General features: G+C 31.8%; 1 protein-coding gene across 2 annotated transcripts; it reads right to left on the bottom strand.

Annotated features, from left to right (window-relative positions):
- Positions 1-110: 110 nt before the first annotated feature.
- LOC117167294 lies at positions 111-20,298 on the bottom strand. 2 transcript variants are annotated; one of them, XM_033352120.1, is made up of 10 exons: positions 20,172-20,298; positions 19,027-19,095; positions 14,169-14,207; positions 13,851-13,889; positions 13,704-13,763; positions 13,172-13,225; positions 5,568-5,606; positions 626-733; positions 376-407; positions 111-287 (listed from the first exon to the last, which is right to left on the bottom strand). In XM_033352120.1, the coding sequence occupies exons 1-9, from the start codon at positions 20,247-20,249 to the stop codon at positions 381-383; spliced, it is 513 nt and encodes a 170-aa protein (XP_033208011.1). In that variant the 5' UTR covers positions 20,250-20,298; the 3' UTR covers positions 111-287; positions 376-380. The 2 variants fall into 2 exon arrangements, with proteins under 2 accessions (XP_033208011.1, XP_033208012.1); XM_033352121.1 differs by lacking the exon at positions 5,568-5,606.
- Between the last annotated feature and the right edge of the window lie 2,508 nt (positions 20,299-22,806).

The raw sequence follows: 22,806 nt of genomic DNA, 5'->3' as shown, positions 1-22,806 counted from the left end.
CAGCCCTGAAGATGTGAACTGCAATGTTCACGAAACGTCGGCAAACAATTCGTAGTAGTTTTTTACACGAGTGAAACCCGAAATATCTCTTTTTATCAATATACAAAATGTTTTGAATCTCTAAATGGTTAATATATTTCAGGTATTTTTTATACAATGCATAATAGTGAGCTTCATTCATTTTTTAGATATCTTAAGCCAAACTTATTAAATTTAATTAAATCTTAGTTCAGAGATCAGTTTGTCATCATATGGGTGGTTTTCCGGGAAATAGTGATTCCTCGTTTCTGTAAAAAAATAATTTAATTTTATGTAAGAATGTATTATATATTAAGAGGTATATACTCTGTAGAAACGAAGCCATGAAATACTTACATACTCTAACCATAAGGTCCCCCTCCAATTCTCTTTAAAAAAAGAAATATGATTAATGATGTCACTTTTTCAAAATATAAGCAATGAAATTATTCTCATAATAAATTATCAAATGTAATTTATCTCAGCACTTGAGAAGTTCAAAATATAATATGAAATATTACAATATGAATACTAAACAAATAATTTAAAAAATTGATATATCTTCATTTGCCATTTATGCGACAGGAAAACATAGAGAATTACTTACATTTTCAGGAACAATCAGTTTACGAATGGATTCATAATTTTCATTATTTGCATGATCATCATCAGAAACAGAATTTTTAACCACCTTCTTATTCATTGGGATATTATGCTGAAAAATATTAACAACTTCTAGTCGGTACAAATTACTTTTTTTAAGCTATATAAAATTATGTTCTAGTGCGTAATTAAAATCTTCATTCCACTATTTTAATTGCCATTATTTGTACCGAAAAATGCAACTATTCTTACCGAAATACCGATGCGCATAGCTGCGGTTTTCTTCAATATGCTTTTTTGCAGAAAAACTTAATTTTTTAATTTTATCATCTTTTTCGCAAATATTTTTTGAATGAAATTAATTTTGTATGGTGTCAACCCATAATTGTATTTTATATAGTTAACTTTGGGAGCATCCATATATTACGTAACGCTGTTTACGGGGGGTGGGAGAAGCAAGACTCTGTTATGGTTTTGTTACGAAGGGGGGTAGGGGGTAACCAACACTGTTACGTAATAAAACATTTAATATTAATTAAAATAATTTTTATTTTTATTTATTAAAACAAAAAATAGGTCAATTGTTATGAATAATTTTTCCTTGAAATAACCCAACAAATAAACTTAATGTAGACAAGGGAACCCATGAGGTTTCCCCTCGTGCCCATCTTGTGTTGAGTTTCAGGATAGTACGCCAAATATAGCCATCTTCGCCGAGTTTTTAGATCGCAATGCATTTAGTTATTTTCGAAATATTTTGGAAATATGTATACCCTTCAGATGCCAAGCATTCCCCAACGCATAGAGAAGCGGCAGCCAGGTTAGGATGGACGAAGCAGTTCGTTGCCAAACCGGTTTTTTTTTAAACAGTACCCAAAGTTACTTTTGCGTGAATGGATAATTCCCATTGCATTTTAGAGCAAAATGTCCAACAGAAAAAAGAAAAAATACGAAATTCTGAACAAATTTTGTTTGAAAAAAATCCGCTAACTTCTATTAGTTCCGAGTTATAATACATTGAAAAGTCTCCCTTTTTTTGTCATTTTCAGCGAAAATTCACTAAGTTTAAAAAAACACTGTGTATCTTTGCAAATAATTACTACACGGAAAATTGTTACAGAGGTGAGTGAAACTAGACTCAATTTCCTGTAATGACAAAGAAAGAACAATATCCTACCAGTGATAGGTCATAAGATATGACCCCTCAAAGTGGGCCATTTTAGCCTGTTTTACGGGCAAAAAAGTGGACTTCAGTTTTTACCAAATAAATCCTGCCAAGTTTAGTTTACGTTGATTGTGCCAGAGGATGAAATAGAGTCTACAAAAATCTGCGTGTATATACAAAAAAGTCTTTTAGACCTATTATTTTGGGAATTCTAAGGTTTCAAAAATTTCATTTGCTTTTGCATTTTTGACTAAAATTGAAGAAGTTGTGTGTGCAAAATACCTCATTTCCTGCAAATCTCACCACAAAGTTCCTTGAGAATAACTGAAAATAGAGCCAATTTGGCATAAGATAAAAAAAGTGTCCTAGCCCAAATAGATCACGAGATATGACCTTGGAAAGTGCACTCTTCATGCATATAGGCACCTGAGCGTACCGTAAAGTAGAACTACGGTCATATTTCGGAATTTTTGTCACAAATAAGTGTATATGATTAATTTATCATGTATAATACGTCTTTTGACATTCATAAATAAATAATTGTTTAAAAAAAAAGCTTTCTATCACGACTTATGTTTACTTTGTAGCCATTTTTTAGCATGTTTGTGGCAAAAAAGTCACCGTAATTGATTAAAAATGTGTAATTTGTTTTTTATCCATAAGCAAATATTTCAATTCATAATTGTTTATAACAAAATATTGCTATAACCACTGTTGAGTACTTTTTGACTACTTTTGTGGCAAAAAAGTACTTATCATTGATTAAAAATGTGATACATATTTTTATCTATGAAAAAATCGTTTTTTAATAATTGTTTATAACAATTTTTGGTAGTAAATACTTTTTCTGCATTTAATTTTATACTTACCTCCAAGACACCGGTAATTCTCAGTGATTTCTGTAAATTGTACAGAATATGCTGTGTGCATTTTTGGCATTGAAAATAATTAACTAATTGATTACTTGAAAGTAATTACATATCGAACGTGATGCAGTATTAAGAAAGAATTAATAAATGAAAAAAGTAATTACATAAACAGATTATATCTGCAAGTCCTTTAAATAAATTCATAAAATAGTTTAATTCATCAAAATGAAATAATTAAGAAGTAAATAGTTAATAAATAATTGTAATACAAAGTAATACATTTAATAATTTATTTGAAATTTTTTATATTATTAAATTACATTTCACATGTTATTACTTCCAAGTAATCAATTACTTAATTATTTTCAATGCGAAAAAATGGTCAAAGAAAATTTGTTACAATTTACAGAAAACACTGCGAATTACAAGCGCCTTGGAGGTAAGTGTGAAATTAAATGCAAGAAAAGTATTCATTGGCAGGTATCATCACAAAAATGACAAAAAACTATTTGTTTATTGATAAAAAATAGATATCACATTTTTAATTAATTAGAAAGCTTTCGTGCTACAAAAGTATTCAAAAATGATTATGACAAGATTTTATAATGAATAATTATTAAAAAAGTCTTTGTTTATTAATAAAAAATATATGTCACATTTTTAACCAAAGATAAGTACTTTATTGCCACAAAAGTAGTCAAAAAGTACTCAACAGGGGTTATAGCAATATTTTTTTATAAAACATTATGAATAAAAATATTTTACGGTGACTTTTTTGATACGAAAATTCTAACAAATAACCAAAAAGTAAACATAAGTAGTGATAGAAAGCTTTTGCTATAAACAATTATTTATTTATTAATGTCAAAAGACGTATTATACATGATAAATGAATCATATACACTTATTTGTGACAAAAATTCCTCTATGCATGAAGAGTGCACTTTCCAAGGTCATATCTCGTGATCTATTTGGGCTAGGACACTTTTTTTTGATTTTACGCCAAATTGACTCTACTTTCAGTTATTTTGTAGGAACTTTGTGGTGGGATTCGCAGAAAATGAGGTATTTTTCAAAAACACAACTTCTTCAATTTTAGTCAAAAATGCAGAAAACATGAAATTTTTGAAACCTTACAATTCCCAAAATAATAGGTCTAAAATACTTTTTTTTAGATATAAGCAGATTTTTGTAGATTCTATTGCATCCTCTGGCACAATCAACGTAAACTAAACTTGGTAGGATTTATTTGGAAAAAACTGAAGTCCACTTTTTTGCCCGTAAAAATAGGCTAAAATGACCCACTTTAAGGGGTCATAACTTATGACCTATTACAGGTAGGATATTGCTCTTTTATTGTAATTACAGGAAATTGAGTTTAGTTTTACTGACCTGTGGAACACTTTTCCACGTAGTAATTTTGTGCAAAGATACACAGTGTTTTTTGAAACTTAGTGATTTTTCGCTGAAAATCACAAAAAATGGGGACTTTTTAATGTATCATAACTCGGAACCAATAGAAGTTAGCGGATTTTCTTTTCTACAAAATTTGTTCAGAATATTGTATTGTTTCTTTTTTCTGTTGGACATTTTGCTCTAAAATACAATGGGAATTATCTGTTTACGCAAAAGTAACTTTGGGAACTGCTTAAAAAAAACTGGGGTTGGCAACTGATCTGTTCTAGCATTTTTGATATGTCAAAAAGGACCCCAAAACGAAACTTTCTCATTAAAAATTTTGCTGGTTGGATTTATTATGGAGAAAAACTACCAGGTGCCCAGACTATTAGACTATTATTCGAAAGTCGACCAGCGACCACCGAGCAATGGTCTCCTTGATATCAGGCCTGTTCGCAAGGAGATCGCCTACTCTTTTCCGAATCTTCTCGTGAAGATTTTATAAATCCACTTGTGACCTTTAAGGATAGTACCCTCAAAATGGAGTCTTCCTTAGAAGGTAACTAGGCTGTTTTGAAAACACCTACAGTCTAAGGTGAGTTTCGAACAAACAAAGCCTCGGTAGAAGTACATCAAAAAATTTACATTGGCGCAGTGTCACAGGGATCAAATTCCGGGTATCCTGCTCGGAAGCCTAATGTGCTATCACGTAAGTCAGTGAAGCTCTTTAGGTTAAAAAAGTCCGTTGTTCCGTGAAAAAGAATAGGAGATAAACATTTTTTTAAACGTGGAGAATTCCTTAAGTAAATATAAATTTAAAATTTTCTGGCCACAAAACTTTGCCTTCCATCGAATTTTACGTTCTTTATCTATAAGTTTCAATTTTGGATTTTCTTGTGAGATTTCTCATGTTTGAAATTAAAAATATTATACATTATAAAATCTGGTTGAGGGTATTTTATAGATCTCTTTGAGGCGAAGAATTTTATTATGGACTGTTTACCATATTTGGCATGGCTTCATAAGAAACTTGAATTTTTAATTGGCCGCGGGTCGATGTTTTTAATATAAATTCCATGGAGGTAGTGGAAGTGACTAGGGAATATTGACACCAAAATTACGGTACGAATCGCTGAGTTTTTTGGTTCGTGTAGACACTTTGTAATTTTCTCAGTTTGATTTGTCATGGTCCCAACCATAAATATTGGTGTTAGAACGCTAGTTTAGGAACCTAATCCGTCTTTTCGTACTAAAAAATAGTGTACTATAGGAAATACTAAAAAAAAAATATTTTTTTAAATTATCACGTCGCCAGGCTAAAAGGGACCCGGAAATAGACAGACATGTCTGAGAACTGAGTGGGTTTTAATTAATATCAATCAAATACCTTCTATCATAAATAATGAGACTGTAAAAACTTTATTAATAATAAGATGTAAATAATGCCAGTAACTCTTTTATTCATATTTCTACCCATTTCATCACATTCTATTTTATAATATTGATTTACTCACCAAAATATGTGGGTGTTCTTTCACAAATGCTCCGTGATTCTAAAAATATATTCACACACACACACACACACACACACACACACACACACACACACACACACACACACACACACACACACACACACACACACACACACACACATGCTATTCGGTTTCGGTTTTTATTACTTCAGAATCGAACCGAGGGGCCTATGACAAAGCCACCAAAATCGTTCTCGGGATGAGCATAGAAGGACCTTGTATTAGGGGTTCCTGCTTAATATGGTTACAATAATTAATAAACAGTCGTTGATAATTATAGACGGTGTTCCCTGAAGGAATGATCCCCAAGCGGAGTTGTAAGAACCGTGCCAAAAGCTGAACGGCACCGAAAAGCAACCAAAGAGTTCTATATGCGGTTAAAAATGATCGAACCCACAGAGCACCCGACAATGGATCGGCAAACAGTGCCGATCATCCTAGAGTTTGCGCAGCGCTTCCCCAACTGCTGCCTGATCAAGCTGCAAGCGAAGAGAAGGAAACGACATTAAGCCTAACCGCGGAAAGCAGGCATCTTCTGAGAGATGATAGCGATTTTAGGACAAGGAAGAACATTGACATGCAGGTTCCTCGATCATGTTCTAAGTCCCAAGATCTGGCTGAAATGCATGCCTCTCTTCTCGAGGATATCTCAGAACAGTCCTACCTCTGGACGATCAGTTGTTCGGTTTATGGTGCTGCGAGAGCTTCGGCTAATTCAAATCGAAGGCTAAAACCAACAGTGGGTCGAAACACCAAAAGACACTTGCAATAACTAAACAAGAATATTGAATAAGCAAAACGCAATGAATCCCTTGTTTAGTATGTTATTGAATACATCGAAGCTGCTGACAATCAAGGAGCACATTGCTGACAAAATACGGGTGTTATCTGAAGTGAGGATGAGAATATAGAAAAGAAGAGGTGATTCAGGAAGAATCAACAGTTTCTCGCTGACTCAAAAACTTGTTTTAACATGCTGTATAAGATCTTGGCAGCTGTCCCAAACAACACAATTGATCAAAGAATTGAGCCCGTGTGGAGAGAAATGTACGAACAGCGTGGCTCAAAAATAGGTGTAATAGGCTTTCGAGAGAATCTGCTCATTGACAAGTGCGTCTGCAAAGACGCAGCAGCCCATCATCGTGTCTTCTCAATGACCTGGATTGACTACCGGAAAGCTTTCGATTCAACCCGTTATCGACTTATCATCTGTCTTTTGGAAAGCTTGAAGTTTCATCCACACATAGTGAGGTGCATATATCATCTGGAAACTATCGTGTGAGAAAGAATGTCACCTTCCAGAGGGGCATCTTTCAGGGCCATGCCATGACCGCTATCATTTTTTGCACCACACTTCTGTCTGTATCTCTCGCTCTAAGAAATTTGCCTGGGCACATCTATGGCGGCACTAATAATGGCCAGCATAAGATCACTCATGTATTTTATATGGATGACCTGAAGATCTATATTTCTGGTGCTAACACACTTCCACTTTCTCTGCATATCGTCAAAAAGTACACAAGAGAAATTGGTATAGACTGTGGATTGGTCAAGTGTGTCAAGATTCATGTGAAGAAAGAAAAGATTATGGTCGATCCCGATGACTCTGACCTTGTGGAAACTAGTGTTATTAGACGTCTCGACACTGGAGAGACCTCTACATACCTAGGCGTGCCCCAAAGCTGCATTTAGAACGTAATATCAATGAAGCAGTACCTCTGAAGCAGATAGAAGCATCTTCTTCCACAGATTTGGTCTTCAAATCTGTCGGCGTTGAACAAAGTATATGCGACTAACATGCTTGCTGTCCCGGTTCTACTTTACTCGTTCGGGGTGATTCAGTAGACGAAGAACGAGTTTATGGTCCTTGATAATACCACACGTAAAATTATGGAATATGCATAAGAGCTTGCATATTAATCCGTCCCTTGTGCGTTCATACATCTCATGCCGTGAAGGCAGACGCGGGCTTCTGAATCTCCAATGTCTTTATAACCGAATTGACATCAATGCAGCTTAAATAATTGCAAATGGCAGAGATACTTTCTGAAAAATTGTCAGGAAACACGAGATAATTAGCATAGGAGAGTTCCTTTACAAAGATGCGGCGCAGGCGGCCTGAGTTTTAACATCAGAAGTGAGGAGAATGCATTACTTCATCTAGATGCTTTACTTCTAAAAGCCGAAGTAAAGAAAGCAGAGGTTGAAAAATTCCGCCAACGGTTACTCGATACAAAATTGCTCGGAATCTTTCAAAGAAATGTAGGAAATCAGTTTTTGTCATAGGAGAAAACTTTTGATTTCCTCAGATCATCAGAATTTACTTCAGGTAAAGAGGAGTTACATTTTCACATGCCAGGACGGTGTCATTTCCACCTTAGTATACCGTATCTTTATTTTATGTAAAGAAGTCCCCAGCGATAGGTGCAGAGCGTATTATGTACACGCTAAATACCTAGAACACATACTATACGGGTCTCCCATTCACATGAGAACTACGTGTCCCAAGAGGCATAATTCATCCGAAGAGTGCTTCATTAACATCTTTGTTTCTCTTCTTCATAGATTTTTATTTTCCAATTAAAATTTAATTCGTTGCATTTTGGAAAGCATAATTAGCAATTTTAAATCTATTAGTTTTCAAGTGATTTAAATTTACTTCAAATAATTTAAATTTTATAGGGTTTGATCATACGAAAGTTTTAATATTACAATTTTTGTTGACTATGCATGTTTCAGTTTTAAATCAAGTTCGCATTCGTTCAAGTTTCAAGGTTCTGGAGTAGAAATGTTCTTATTTTTAATGTTTCCCATTTAAAATTACTATTTAGTTTGAAAGTTCTTTTTAGTATAATTTAAATTGAATTTGTAATTTTATAAAAATTCGTCTAATCAGCTATAATGTTAAATTATAATTTCGTTGTAAAATAACAATTTAAAATATCATAATTTCATAAGTTTGGACACTGAAAGATTCAGTTTAGTTATCAATATTATATTGTCAAATCTTAATCGCTATGAATTTAAAATTTATCAAATTTAAAAGTCTTCAACTTATAATTATTTATTTATGAACGCTTTTAATTATAAATAATTCAATTTCAATGACTTTGAATTTTAAATGTCCTAATCTTGAAATGTTAAATTTCTAAGGTTTTTACATTTCCCTTTTTTCTAAATTTTCAATCTGAACCATTAAACTTCATGATTCTTCAATGCAAAAGAAATTTTTTTACATTGTAGGGCTTTGATTTATAAATTATACAGTTCAGTTCATTTTTCTTATTAAATTGTCCAAAAACGTTCAATATCTATATTTTCTAATTTCAAAGCTTTTAATTCAAAAGTTTTAATTATTATTAATTGTTAAAAAATATTTAATACATAATTAAATATAATATAAAATTAATATATTTTAAATTAAATAACATACATAATTATAAAATTAAAAATATTAAAAATAGAATTTTAAAAAATTGGTTTTAATATGGATTTTTAATTATGCATATTTTTCATGTTAGAAAATAAAAATTTAGAGACGTCAACCCGCGATTTGCGCGCTTGAAATTACTGATAGTATGTAATAAAATGCATATCTGCATTTTCCTTTATCAGACACAACAAGTTTCTTATACTTATATGATTTATAGTGGATTAATTTCTTCCGACAACATTTGCTGATGCTTATCGATTTCCTCAATTGACCATATGTATAAAATAAAAAGGGGAGTTTGCAAAGAAAGTTAATTTTTTTCTCAACTGGGGGAAATCACGAATATTTACCGGGAGAACAGGGAGAACGCCGACGCGGATATTTGAAAAATAGACAAAATACTAGCATTTATTTTTTCTCGAAAAAAATTTTGTGTTTACCATTTGCATCCTATTTACTATTTAATTTCTTGATATGTTATATGGGAAATACTCAAAACTTAATAAAAACAAATAAGAATTATTTTTAAAATAAATTATTCAAAAATTAAATTATCAATTTATTTTTAAGTTCTCAAATATTATACATATTTTATATTATAAGAATGAATGGTCTTTTATTCAAGTTTTACTTACAGAATACATTGCAAACTATATTCTTTGAAATCAAAATCAATTTTTTTCCACATAGAGGTAGATTTGTAATGAGATAAATTTCAAAATCCGATTTTTATATGCACAATTATGTGTGACTCTTCTCCGTGAACCAAATCTTGTAAAGTAAAAGAGCTAAATGAGAATGACAATTGATCCAACTGTAGCTCCAATGGATGTCCAGTTCCGATAAAATTTTAACCCAGATCAATGAATTAGACATGTTTTTTTGCGTTTTCTTTTCCTCAGAAAATGTTTATAACTAATTTTTTTAAATTTCTGAGTTAGTATAGAAAATTTCTCAGTAGTTTTTAATTGTGAACTTTTTTGAGACGCATCGATTGAATTACTAACGAACTTTACTTTATAAATACTTATTTGTCGGCGACTGACCTATAGATGAACCTTCTATGACGATTCATGGTCAATCAATAACGATTGATACAGTTTAAAAAATTTGTTTACTTTGTTTATATGAGGACGACTATTTTAAATATTTGGAATATCATCACACTACTGTAAGTTAAACAGTTTTTTCTTATAACAGAACACAATGATTGATGTTTTGACGGTCTCACTAAACAGGCACATTTGTTCTCACGATAATAAAAAACTGCCCTCTATGAAAAAGCAAATTTATTCTATGCGTATGAGGAAGCATAGTGCATCTTATTCATTTACATATTTGAATATAATTTCCATGAAAATCTATACGAGGGAGTTATTTCAGTGTCCGAATACAAATTTAGGGTCAAAATTAAAAAATTCAATAAGTGATCTAAATTTTGGAAAACTTAATAAATTTGCGGAATTTCATGAATATCAGTACTAAGCAATTTTCTGGTTACGAAATTTAAATTTGAAGTCAAAAATTGAAAAAGTGACCTCGATTTTAAAATGTATACTACATTTCTGTATTTCCATAAAAGTCAGTATGAGGGAGGGTTTTCAAGTATTAGAATACGAACTTCGAGTAAAATTAAAAAAATTCAATAAAGAAAAGATCTGCTGTCCAACAAACCTAGTAAGTGACATTTGCCATATAGACTAATTTCCGATACATGCGCATGAGAAGCTAGCCTCTATGAAAACAGTCACTTACTAGGCTTTTCCTGTACATATAGACTTGAAAAAAAATTAAATTAATATGCAATACATAGAAAAATGGGCAAAGCACGAATTTTCAGTTGTATTTATAGTTTAAGTAATTTTGAAATGTTAACCTTCAAGCGGGTGCGTGGGCGGTAGTCTAACGTCCAACTTTCATTAGTATGTTTATTGTATATCTACTTTATATATCGTTCGAGTTTAAACAAATGTTTTTTATTATTTAAACCTCTGTTTTGAAGATTCTTTGAAAAATAATCCCGATTACAAAGGTTTATGGTGAGATATTGAGCTGTAAAAGAAGTGATAAAAAAGGCGCACCCACATGAGGGTTAAAGGAATTTTCGTTTTTTTGCATTGTTTGTCTTGCCAATGATCTGCTGTATAAGCGTGCATATTGCATAAAAAAATTTTCAGTTCATGCAATTCTTAATAGTTAATAGTCTGCAATACGTTTTTTGGAACTTGTTGTAATTTCTGAAAAAAATAAACGTATTTTTTTAATTTATTTTACAAAATACAGTGAAACCGAGAGAAAGGGCCCAGTTTGTTCTTCCGCGAATTGACGCTCAGACGATAACAAACAAAAAATGTTTTCTAAGAAAAGTCTATCTATCTGCATAGTAAAAAGAAAACCTTAAAATTTAATTTGAATTAATTTCAGGATTGCCTTAAAGTCATTAGGTAAAATAATTTATGATATTGAGGTAAACGTAAAGTCAGCCTGTCTTGGCGGATAGTAATTTAAGGTCGAAAATGAAATTAAAAGCCGCATGACTGATCAAAACTTTCATATTAAGTGTGTAATAGCAGAAAGTCTGTGGCAACAGAGATGAATTTCGTCAGATGTGGGCGAAACTCGCATTTACTTTTATAAATTCAGTCCATTCAATACGAAAATTCATCTCAATCGCCGTACTCTCTGCGATGACTTCCTGAATCTCCGCATTATAGATCTTACTTTGCAAACAAAAGAAGGCGCACTTTGACGCACTTCATTGAGCAAAGTGTGCGGACTTTAAGTTTCTAGCATGGGGAATAGATATCAGGAGACCAATCTGTAACGCATGGACTGCACCAAAAACGGTCATTTTTCTGTTGCCGGAAGTACGCACACACACAGGTGTAAAATCACACTTACGCATAGTTCAAAACTTTCCGAGCGTGGTGTGCCAACCGCCCTTAACAAAAATGTGGCCGCCTCCACTGTTTTGTTTTGACAGGTCGCTTGAACAAATAAATAATTAATAATCAGACAGGATTTTGTGAAATGTTTGTGGAATAAAAAATTAATCGCCATGGAAAAGGTAGGTAGTATGTTTATGAAATATCAAATTACTTTTACGAACACAATGCATGCGATAGATATTCGAAGCGTTCGTAACAAAAACAACAAAAATTAAACTTAATGAAAGTCTTGTACACTATACACTTGAAACCACACTTATTGGAAACTTAAGCTTTTATACAGCAATTTTTAATTCTAACATCCTTGCCTTTATTCCCAAACTATTAATTGTTCAATCATTATTTATTTATATTTGACTCGCGTTCATATCAGCGACCATATTTTTTTAAGTGCGGTTGGCACGCGACGCTCGGGAAGTTTTGAACTATACGTAATTGTGATTTTGCACATTTCTGTGTGCATTCTTCTAGCAACAGAAAAGTGTTCATTTTCAGTTCCACTAGTTTGGTCTCCTTATGTTTATTCTCCATGGTTTTTAGATTAATGCTCACTTATGGCCGTCGTGTTCTTCTTTTGAATACACTTTAAATATGCGTAATCTTAAGCTGTGGTCCTGGGTCCTTGAACTGTCCAAAAATTATTAACATGGTTAATTAGTATTAATGTCTATAAATGTAATAACTGTTTGCCAGGAAATACAACTGATGGTACCATATGTTTAGAAAAACCAATTGGGTCCAGTTAGACCAAGAATTCTACCCCTAAGAGTAAAAACTACCCTTTATCGTGTTTAAAATATTATATTCACCTATTTATTTTGTTAAGACATTTAAATACCAACAAATCCAAAGAATGGCGTATAAAATCTTCAAAATATCATATTTTAACCTCTATAAAGGGTAGTTTTTGTAGCCGAGGAAAGTATGATTGAACGCATGGTATTGTATATGAATATAACTATTAGTTCTACTTCCTGGCAAGCAGTTATTATATTTACGAAAACTAACATTAATTAATTATTTAATTTATTCTGGGGATGTTCTGAGAATGTAGTAATCTAGTGAGCTTGAATTTTGAAGACAAAATTTAGGGGTGAGGGGGAAAAATGAAGCAGATGTTTAACTGTTTGCAATGAGATTCAATTAAAAATAGGGGACAAGAAGGTATTCGTCTCAAAATTAACGATATTTATTTTACTTACATTCAACCCTGGACAAGCCACTGCCTCAGGACGTTCGACGGGTTCGCTAAAATCCTTTTAAAAGATTTATTAATGTAATAGGCTTTTCTTCCATGATTCGATAAATTATTTTTTTTAATTAGATTAAAAACTTTGCAAACTCGATTCTTGAAATTCGAAATCAGTTTTGGACTTTCACGCGGATAAAATTTACAAAACGTAAAATTTACAAAACTTCCAGTACGAATATGGACAACAAGATATTTTAGCATGAATGTATATTTTGCAAAAAGTTCATTTAAATAGATTGATTTTCTGTACGTTTCACCCACTTCAGTAAAATCTGGCGTATTTGAATGTTTCTCTAATTTGTAAATTTTAGTGGATGTTAGGTAAAATATACAGAAAATAAGTTGATTATCCTGAAATCGCTTGTAAAATATACTAAAATGACCTTATGTACCCCAAACTTTCTGTAAATTTTACACTTCCTGTTCCTACGTATTGGCTGAAGAGTAAAACATTAAAATTGAATTAACAATATTTATCTTACAGACGAATCATCCGAAAGGTTTACGATAGAAGGAAGATCATCTAACTTGGATGTAATGTCCTGAAAAATAATTTAGGATATTTATTTCTGAATAATGTGAAAAAATATTTAAATTTTTATTTGTATTATCTTACAACATTCACTTACGTGTAATATATCATCTGCAAGTGGTAAGTCGTCTGTCATCTATAAAAAGGATTATCATCAGTAGCATAATTATTTCGCTTGTAATGTATTTAAAAAATGCAAACGATGCAATTTATAAATTTTAGATATACATTACGAAAACGAAATTCAAGTTAAAGTCTCCTAATAATTTCCGAGAATGTATGCACAAAAGGTATTCGTTTTAGCATGTATCTGATTTAGTCATCAAAATAAATAGTTAATAGAATAAAATAAAATTTAAATTTATTAAACATGATTGATCACTAATTCGATGAAATAAAATGGAATTGTTTCTACCCTTCTAGCAGAAATAGCGTCTTCGTTTGGACGACGTATCTGAAAAATATTCATTAACGTATTAAGAAAATTACTTAATTGAAGTAAAAAGTTGAATGAGTAATACTATATCAGTAAAAAGAGACATTTTCTCGTGATAATTCAATACCGATAACGTTTAATATATTTTGGATACTTATTATCCTGTGCGTAATATATAATTGCATATTTTAGACTATGGGATCAATAACTTGTAGCGAAAGATAGCTGTCATCAGTTATTACTCTGATTAATTATTATTTGTACAGAACTAAGATGATTGTAGAAAATTCCAATTTTTGCCGCATTAAGCACCTTTTTGGAATTTCGTAGGAACAAAGAAAGACGTTATGTTTTCCTTTAATACCCGTGCAGAAATTCCAATATGGATCTGATCAGGACCTGATCGGGCAGGATTTGGCCCAAATCGGGCTATCTAGAACAGAGCAGACACGAAATGAAACGCAATCGTCATCGAGGCCCAAGTATAGCGCCTATATAGATAACCCGGTCTGTCCCCGATTGGGCCCATATTAATTTACTTTTATTATCTCTAATTAAAAGGATTTTAAAAATAATATATGATTAAAATCGTATATTTCACCTCTTTAACTAAAATTTGAAAATATAAAAATCAGTTTATCAAACGTTCACAATAGTTATCCTCATACTCATCAATTTTTTCAAAATTTCCCATTGCCCCTTGTACAAGAAATAATGGTCTAAAGTTGACTGTTCTTAAATGTACCCAACAATTTTTTTGTTACATTTTTCAGTCTGCAAAGCACAAAAATGTTTTCACATAAACGTGCTCAAGCTCATGTACGTAGAACACTTTTAGCCTTCATATGACTATTTTTTTTTATTTCGGTAGCAGTTTTTTTGGCTGAGTTGTTGAGCTTCAAAGGCAGATGCCTATTATTTTCTCGCCGATAGTAGTTTTTCTATTCACATACCGATTATATCAAATCACGTAAAAATACCTTACAATAAATATTTTTATGACGTTATAGTTAATCTAATTTATTTTCACATTCAACACAGTAAATATTACTTCTGCTTCTTTTCTTATAAATAAATAACCTTATTTCGAGGTTAAGTTTCATCTTAACGTACTTCATAAATTTACTTACTATAGTCTTAAACACGTAACTCAGAAATATTTTTAAGTAGGGTAGACCGGGTACGGTTGTGCCAGGTTACGCTTGTGACAGTCGTCATATTAGCGAAACTATAAGGAATACGTGGTAGAGTGCTAAGGGTAAAAATGAGCGGCAGGCCCGTCTGAACATATGTGTCAGGATTGCGTCAGTTTTTGCACGACATTGAAGCTTGCAGAGGCCTGCATTAATTTTTAGCAGCAAAAGGTAATTATTATTATTCGATTTCTTTTAATAATTGTTATATGTGTTAATATAGAGTAATAAACGTTTTTCCTCGATATAAGTTAAACATTCGTGGGTAAATAGAAGTGATTACTTTGTACGTAGATTATTCGTTATTGGCATGGCGATTTTTTTTGTTGCGAATGAGTGTGTTGGGTTCAGTTGTGACACATTTTCTGGGTACGATTGTGACGTAAGTAAAATAAGTTTTTTTTTCTTTTAAATGCCTGCAAAAGCGTAAGGAAAACCGAAAGAGGGCAGTGTGAAAATATAAAGACGCTTATACAGAACTGAAACGCGAAACTTCTTTACGGAAAGTTGATATTTGACTGTTTGACTGATAAATATGAAGGCTGTTATAATAACGATAGATGCTACAGTTACTTATTAGTTATTAGCGATTAAAATATTCCTAGATTTTATTTCTTTCGTTACATAATGGTTAGCGATAATCCAGGAATAGATTATATTATATTATGTAACATATTACTAGCAATAAAGACCATTTTGGTATATTTTTAAACCAGCCACTAACGACCTCAAGCACTGTCACAACCGCTCCTGGGGTGTGGTCGGTTGTAACATTTTATATTTTTTTTTCTAATTTGCTCCTATAAATTAACCATTGTACTTAGAAACAAAATTTTAGTATTTATTTATAGACAAATGTACATTTCACACTAAAAATTCCTTTTATCCAGTTAACTGGCATACTGAAAACATTATAGGCGATCAAATGAAAATTGTCACAACCGTACCCGGTCTACCCTATACAATACTAATGCATTCGTCTTGTACTCGTTTTTGGAATTTTCCACTTATTTTGTCACTATTTGAAGTATTAATTGAAATATTTTTGACGTATGACACTTTACATTGAAACTTGGGGAATTTGGAATCAACCCACTTTGAGCCCCAAAATTAAAAGGGTACCATCTACTTTCAAGATTAGCTTTTAAGTTGGGGTTGGGGGGGGGGGCACATTTAACATCCACAAAACAGTGTGTCCGATCGGGCCCAAGTCAGAATTACGACAAAATATTTGGCTATTTCTGCACGGGTATCCGCTGCTTTTTTTCAAATTAAAAAGTAAAATGATTTTTAATTTTAAATTGTGACGTACAATTTAAAATAGGTAAGTATTTTAATATCACTGAACTTTGATACTAAGTTCAAATTTAATTTTTTTGGATAAACTTCCGAAAAGGGTGTAAGTCCGATTGTCTTCAGACTCCGTACACTTATGTATTTTTACGCGCTAATAACGAATATGATAATGAAAATTGACGCAAAATTTATTTTCATGGTAAAATCATCGAAAACCATAAAAATCATGGTCTTCTGGGTTTATCTCATCTAAGATGCAAAATCCAAAAAAATCTTTAAAATGAAAGTTGTAGATAACATCGAAATACACATTTCTTGGCTTAAAAAATTTGTTTTGCGGGTGGCAGTTTCCCAGAAAATCAGAGATACATCGATTTTCATTTTTAACCTTAGATGTATCCTATACATTTTTTTGCCCTCACCGGCTCCTGTGGGTGACAAATGTCCCCCATTTGGATTCCTGGTGCACAATCTTTTCCTTTCATCGGAATCAGATGTTAATATATACCATTCTCTTCGTTTTTTAATGTCGAAGAGATTGGAGTACATAAAATCATGTTTTAATGAATTTGAAATGTTGAAAAAAATGTTTAAACAAATAAGAATCGCGAAACATCGTGTTTTTGACATTTTTTGGAAAAAATCATGTCATTTCTTTCCTAATTAACTAATTTAACATTATTAAACGCCATTTTAAAAGGAACAAATTACACCTTAAGTTGGTGTAGGTTATAATTGGGTTTCTTTCAAAAAATATATTTATTTGAACATTCGAAGTTAGAAAATTAAAAAAATGAGAAATATTAGAAGTGCGGGCAGAATGCTTATTATTATAAATAATTGGAATATATAATAGGCCAATATCTTTGTTTTCTGATGCACAATAAGATGGTTTCATTTAAATAAAGATAAAAAATGAAGAAAAAGTTTTTTTAAATGAAAAAGCGGTTAGTAATTTTGAAAGATAGGAAAAATTCACCGGAATTTAAAAAAAGAAGCCTTTTCTAAAAAACCATTTTTATTTCCAACTAATCCTTAAAATAAAATTGAAGTAAAAAACAATTAATTAAAATAAATTTTGTATCAAATAAGCTCCATCTACTTCGGTGCAAAGGTTGCACAAGACCGCCCTATGTTCGTCACACACAGGTCGGTTGCAACTTTTCTCGATTTCTTGCGACACTGTAATCACAGCATCGGCACTTTTTAGTTCGTATATTCTCGACATTGTATGAATAAAATTAAATAAAACAACTTTATATTGATAGATATCACACTTTTAGTAATTTTGACATATGATTTTCACTTAGATTACGAAAAATCAATTCAAAACATTAAAATACCATGATATACAGTAGAAAAATACGTCAAATGCGTTCATTTTCATGAAAATATAAAATTGTCTTAACGTGACGAAACTCGAACGTAACGGTTCCTCTGGGGGACAAATATGCTCCAATCGCTCAGCATTTGCTTTTTACTTGACAGACAGCGAACAACCGGCAACATCAACCACTTCACTGTACTCTAGGCACATTTATCGCCCGCAGGATCCGTGTAGGGTTAAAAAACCCATAAACCATGGCTCTTTACATTCTAAATGGAAATCGTTGTAAAAGAAAATAATTGTGACGAAAAATGGCAAAGAGAATGGTAAAATGAAATGGTAAAGGGATATGGCAAAGGTAAATGGTAAAGGCGTGCCTTCCTGCCCCCACAAAACTTTGAAAAAGGGGTACAGATGTAACTATACAATATTTTTGTGGCCCATCCCAGGGGTTCCTTCCTTTCGATATCAAACCGAAACTAATAGAGATACGATGGAGATCATGACAAATAGATGTTTTTCTCAGAAAATGTCACTCGTACAAAAAATTCTTGCATGATTTTTATGATTTTGAAATGATGTCACATTGAAAATCAAATTTGCGCCAATTTTCACTATTATATTCGTAATTAGCGCGTCAAAATAAGTAAGTATGCGGAGCCCGAAGAATATCGGACATACACCTCTATCGGAAGTTCACCCCACTTAACCGCAATGACGAAAAATCTAAATTCGTTGACACATTACAAAACAAAATAAAAAATATTCTTTTAAGCAAGTTTTCGTTGATTGAAGAATAAGATTATTACAAGTCAAAAGTCAAAAGATGATTTTAACAAAATTTGAAACAAGAATCTTCTAAAATATTTCATATATTATTAATCAAAGTATAACTTTGCAATTTCGTGTGTGACTTTATCCTATCAAACTTATATAAATAAAATATTTTTCTCTAACTGCCTTCTGTTACTTATAAGATAGTGAGATATCAGTTATAGGGATATAAGAAAAAGAAACATACCCTCTTGTTCAGAATGGAATCCGCCCAAGCCCAAGTTCGCTTGTTCCGCATACATTCTACGTCTGTACTCTAAGATTAAAATAATTTTAATGTAAAATAAAAATATGCATACACGGCAAAAAATTATTATGAGCCAGAGAGCTCAGATAAAGTGAGTTTCATAATCATTTATTTCTAAAATTAAGATCATAGCGCCATAATGTAATTTTTTGATTTACTCCTTTTACGAGACATCAATCTTAATCTAAGATCGATTCTACAGTTCACTTCTAAATGCGTACAATTCAAATAATTTAAAAGTCCAGGAAAAAGAAAGAAATAGGGCCTTCGGTGAATTCTACTGACACTAATTTATATTAAAGCTTGTGAAACTGAAATAAATTTCTCACACATTTTAGCAACGAAACATTTCATTTAGCACGACGTTGGCCGATTTCAATCTAAAACATTAAAGTGAAAAAATGAGAATTAGCGCGAAGTTAAAAAAAATCATTTTCAGCCCCAGTGAAATATTCTAACCCTACATTTATGCGTATCTGTTTAAAAATGGCAACGATGTAAGAGTTTAAATCCCTTTTTTCAAATAACGTATATATTAATTTATTTTAAATCTTATTATGTAGTTTTTTCATACTCAAATCATTTTTCTATCGAAGTTGAATGATTTGTGTTGTTCTCTGTATAAACGAACAAAGCATTTTTTTAAAATTGTCTGCAAAGTTGTGAAAATCGAAAAAGAACCCTTCAATTCTGGGTCCGCCAGTTGTCTATCGGTACGACCAGATTACTTTAGTTACTAACAAAAATACTAATAAAATAAAAAATGGTATTTTTTATTCATATTGTTCCACACTGAGTTATGATATGCATATCTTGCTTCCTTGAATTTACAAAAATTTTATTTGCGTTAATTAAAAAACCTTCAATGTGTTTTATAACACATCAGTTTCGAATGACTTTAGAATTTCAATTTCCTAGATTTTTTGTAAAAAATATTTTGTTGATTCTATAATACCTTGACAATAAATTAGTTTTCACAATTTAAACAAAAGATAAATTCCGAAAGACAGTCAATTTTTGTTTGCGTGTAAGAAAACTTTTCAATAAAAAATGCGATTAACGTTATAAACTTTTTTTTCTCTTACCTTACAAAATCTTCTTGGAAATTCTTCGCAAAATGATTGCACGAAGAACAAAGATAAGAAGAATATATGAAAAATCATCTCTAACTGAATTTTTTGCCTTGTTTCACCAGAAACTAAGATTTACAAACTGTGGATGAAAAATACTATATTCTCTTTATAAAGTGAGTTAAACACATGTACGAATATTCCCAATTATTTTGAATTAGTTCCAATTAGTTTCAATTACTTTCAATTAGTAAACAATAGATTCACACGTCACAGTTATTCTCAATTGCAAATTAAATAAAATAATTCAATCAATTCATGAATGAAAGTGGGCAACAACATTTTTTCAGGAATTGATAGGTGGATAATTAAATCTTAAAAAAATTAAATTGTGTGTTACGATGACAGGTCAATCCTGTTGCCCTGTGTTAGTCCTTCTGTTTGTGACAAGTGTCCACCTGTTTGTTAATATAACTTCGAGTTTAGAACTACCACACATATGAAGCGCTGCCTGCAAAAAGGGCCTTAAACCCACTTTTTCCAAAAGTGAGATAAGGATTGATTCGTAACTAACACAAGATGCTGCGTCGTGTGATTTCATCAAATTGAGCGAAAACCACTTTTCAAAATTCTGTTTTATTCAAAAAGGGACCTAAGTACAGAACTAAGGTTCCTTTTTACGCGAATCGTAACAAATACAATATATTATACATATATACATATAGTTTGTTGTTGTTTATATTGTTTTTTGTTTCTGGAACCATAATTATATATAATTAAAGTTGTGTTAATCTATAAACTGACGTTTGTAGAATTTAAGATAAACGGTTAAATAAAATGGTTACATATGTAAGTTTATGTACAAGAAAACGCTATATTGGCATTTTATACAATAAAAATAAATTTTATTAGAATAAGTGTAATTTTATAGAATTCGTGCAAAAAGGGACCTATGTCCACTGATTATAATTAATTATTCAATAGTATACAGAAATATTTAAGCTAAACTCGTTTTTTTTTCGTTTTCTAAAAAATTATTTGTTGTCAATAAGGGCCCTTTTTGCACGAATGTTGACTATTCAAAGGTTAAAGAAATTCTATAGATTTCTAGATGGTTTCCCTCTAAGTAAGCTTGTAATTTGCTCATTGAGTAAAGATAGTTTCTGAACTCAAACTGACGACACACAGAAAATCGCCGATCCTCCAAAGTGCACCAAAATCAGGCAGTGGTCACTGACAATGGCTAGAGTGTCGAACATACTTTGATCCCGCTAGGAGTATACGCCAGATGGCGTAGCGATTGCACTTCCCGCACCTCACTCCGCTAGTCTTAGTTCAAAATTCCAGAATGGCCAACAGTAACTACGGTAACTGTTCGTTGTTGTTGTTTTCACGAGCAACATACTTCGAAAAAGAATTTCACAATCTTCTTTTTTCATAAAAAGATTTTCATACAGAAAACAGTACAAAAATAACTGGAAATTCATAAATAGTCATTCTAACAATTATTTATGTATTTCTACTTATTTTTATATTGAGTAACCACCGTCTGACCAAAATCGATGTCCAAAGTTGCAACAAATTTGAGCCACACAGTTTCATTATGAGAATCTAGGGGAAAAGCATAATTTAGAGACTGTTTTTTCTCATCCAGAGCAACGTGAAGTGTCGTCTACAAATTGTCAGTCACCTGTCAAAATGATTTTGTCGGGAGTTATTTGGGTGAAATAGATGTTGATAAGTAGATAAGTTATAATAATAATTACCTAACTTTTAATTTCCTTCCATTTACCAGTGACTATTATTGTCTTGAAATATAAATTGTACTTGGCGTAGTATAATTTCCAAATCTTAGGTTAGTCAAAATTGACATGACATTCAAACCACCAAAGCCGGGCTGTAAAAACTAAGTCGTGACCGTCTGCATCGAAATTGATGCCTGTTCGAAGAAATTTCCTCTAGATTTTCTGTATTCAACAAAATAAAGTTAGCTGGTGCTTGAAGTAAAAATACGTAATTGTATATGCAGACGGTCATGATTTTTTCTATACACCTCAGCTTAAGTTTAAATATCGACAGCCATGACTAACCTAACATTTGGAAGTTACATTAGGAAATTATAATTTTATTCTAAGTGATTAGTGTGCACTGTTTAATGAAAGAATCTTGGAAATAGGTCAATATTATTTCAATTAGTTTCCATATTAACAATTATTTAGTCGAATATAGCAAAGCGAAGAATTGCTTTGACAAGTCTTCAGGTGGCGATAGCGCGGTTCTGCACTCCACAACTCTCGGCATGCCAAAATTCAGTCTCCAAATGATACATTCTCCTATGTCAGCTCCCTGGCTCTTCCTATCCAGCCTATGCTTTAGAAGTGTCATGAGAGTTGACCGCGGCCACGGTGGCGCTGATTGTTCATTAGGCCAAGATTCATTCAAATGCATGGGAAAAAGAGTAAAAATTCAATTTTTATATAATAAAAAACATTTAATCGAATGTTCTTCTGCAGTGTGCTAATCAAGAAAGCTTCTTATATTTTTAAAAGCAAAATTTATTATGAAAAAATCTAAGTTGCTCGAGTTTTATACGAAAATTCTGTTTACTTTTTGGCGGGCAGTTCAAATAGAATTTCTGTCATCTCTATTT

Source organism: Belonocnema kinseyi, chromosome 2 (assembly GCF_010883055.1).
Source record: "Belonocnema kinseyi isolate 2016_QV_RU_SX_M_011 chromosome 2, B_treatae_v1, whole genome shotgun sequence".
In the NCBI taxonomy this organism is placed as follows: domain Eukaryota; kingdom Metazoa; phylum Arthropoda; class Insecta; order Hymenoptera; family Cynipidae; genus Belonocnema; species Belonocnema kinseyi.
The sequence above is the reverse complement of the archived record's forward strand: the minus strand, read 5'-3'. Positions and strand labels throughout refer to the sequence as shown.

Coding starts and splice junctions, on each gene's coding strand:
- LOC117167294 (XM_033352120.1), bottom strand. CDS start 20,249: ATGATTTTTCATATATTCTTCTTATCTTTGTTCTTCGTGCAATCATTT. Junction 5,607..13,171: donor TGGCTTGTCCAGGGTTGAAT/GTAAGTAAAATA, acceptor ATATATTTTTAG/AATCACGGAGCATTTGTGAA. Junction 408..625: donor AACTGATTGTTCCTGAAAAT/GTAAGTAATTCT, acceptor CTTTTTTTAAAG/AGAATTGGAGGGGGACCTTA.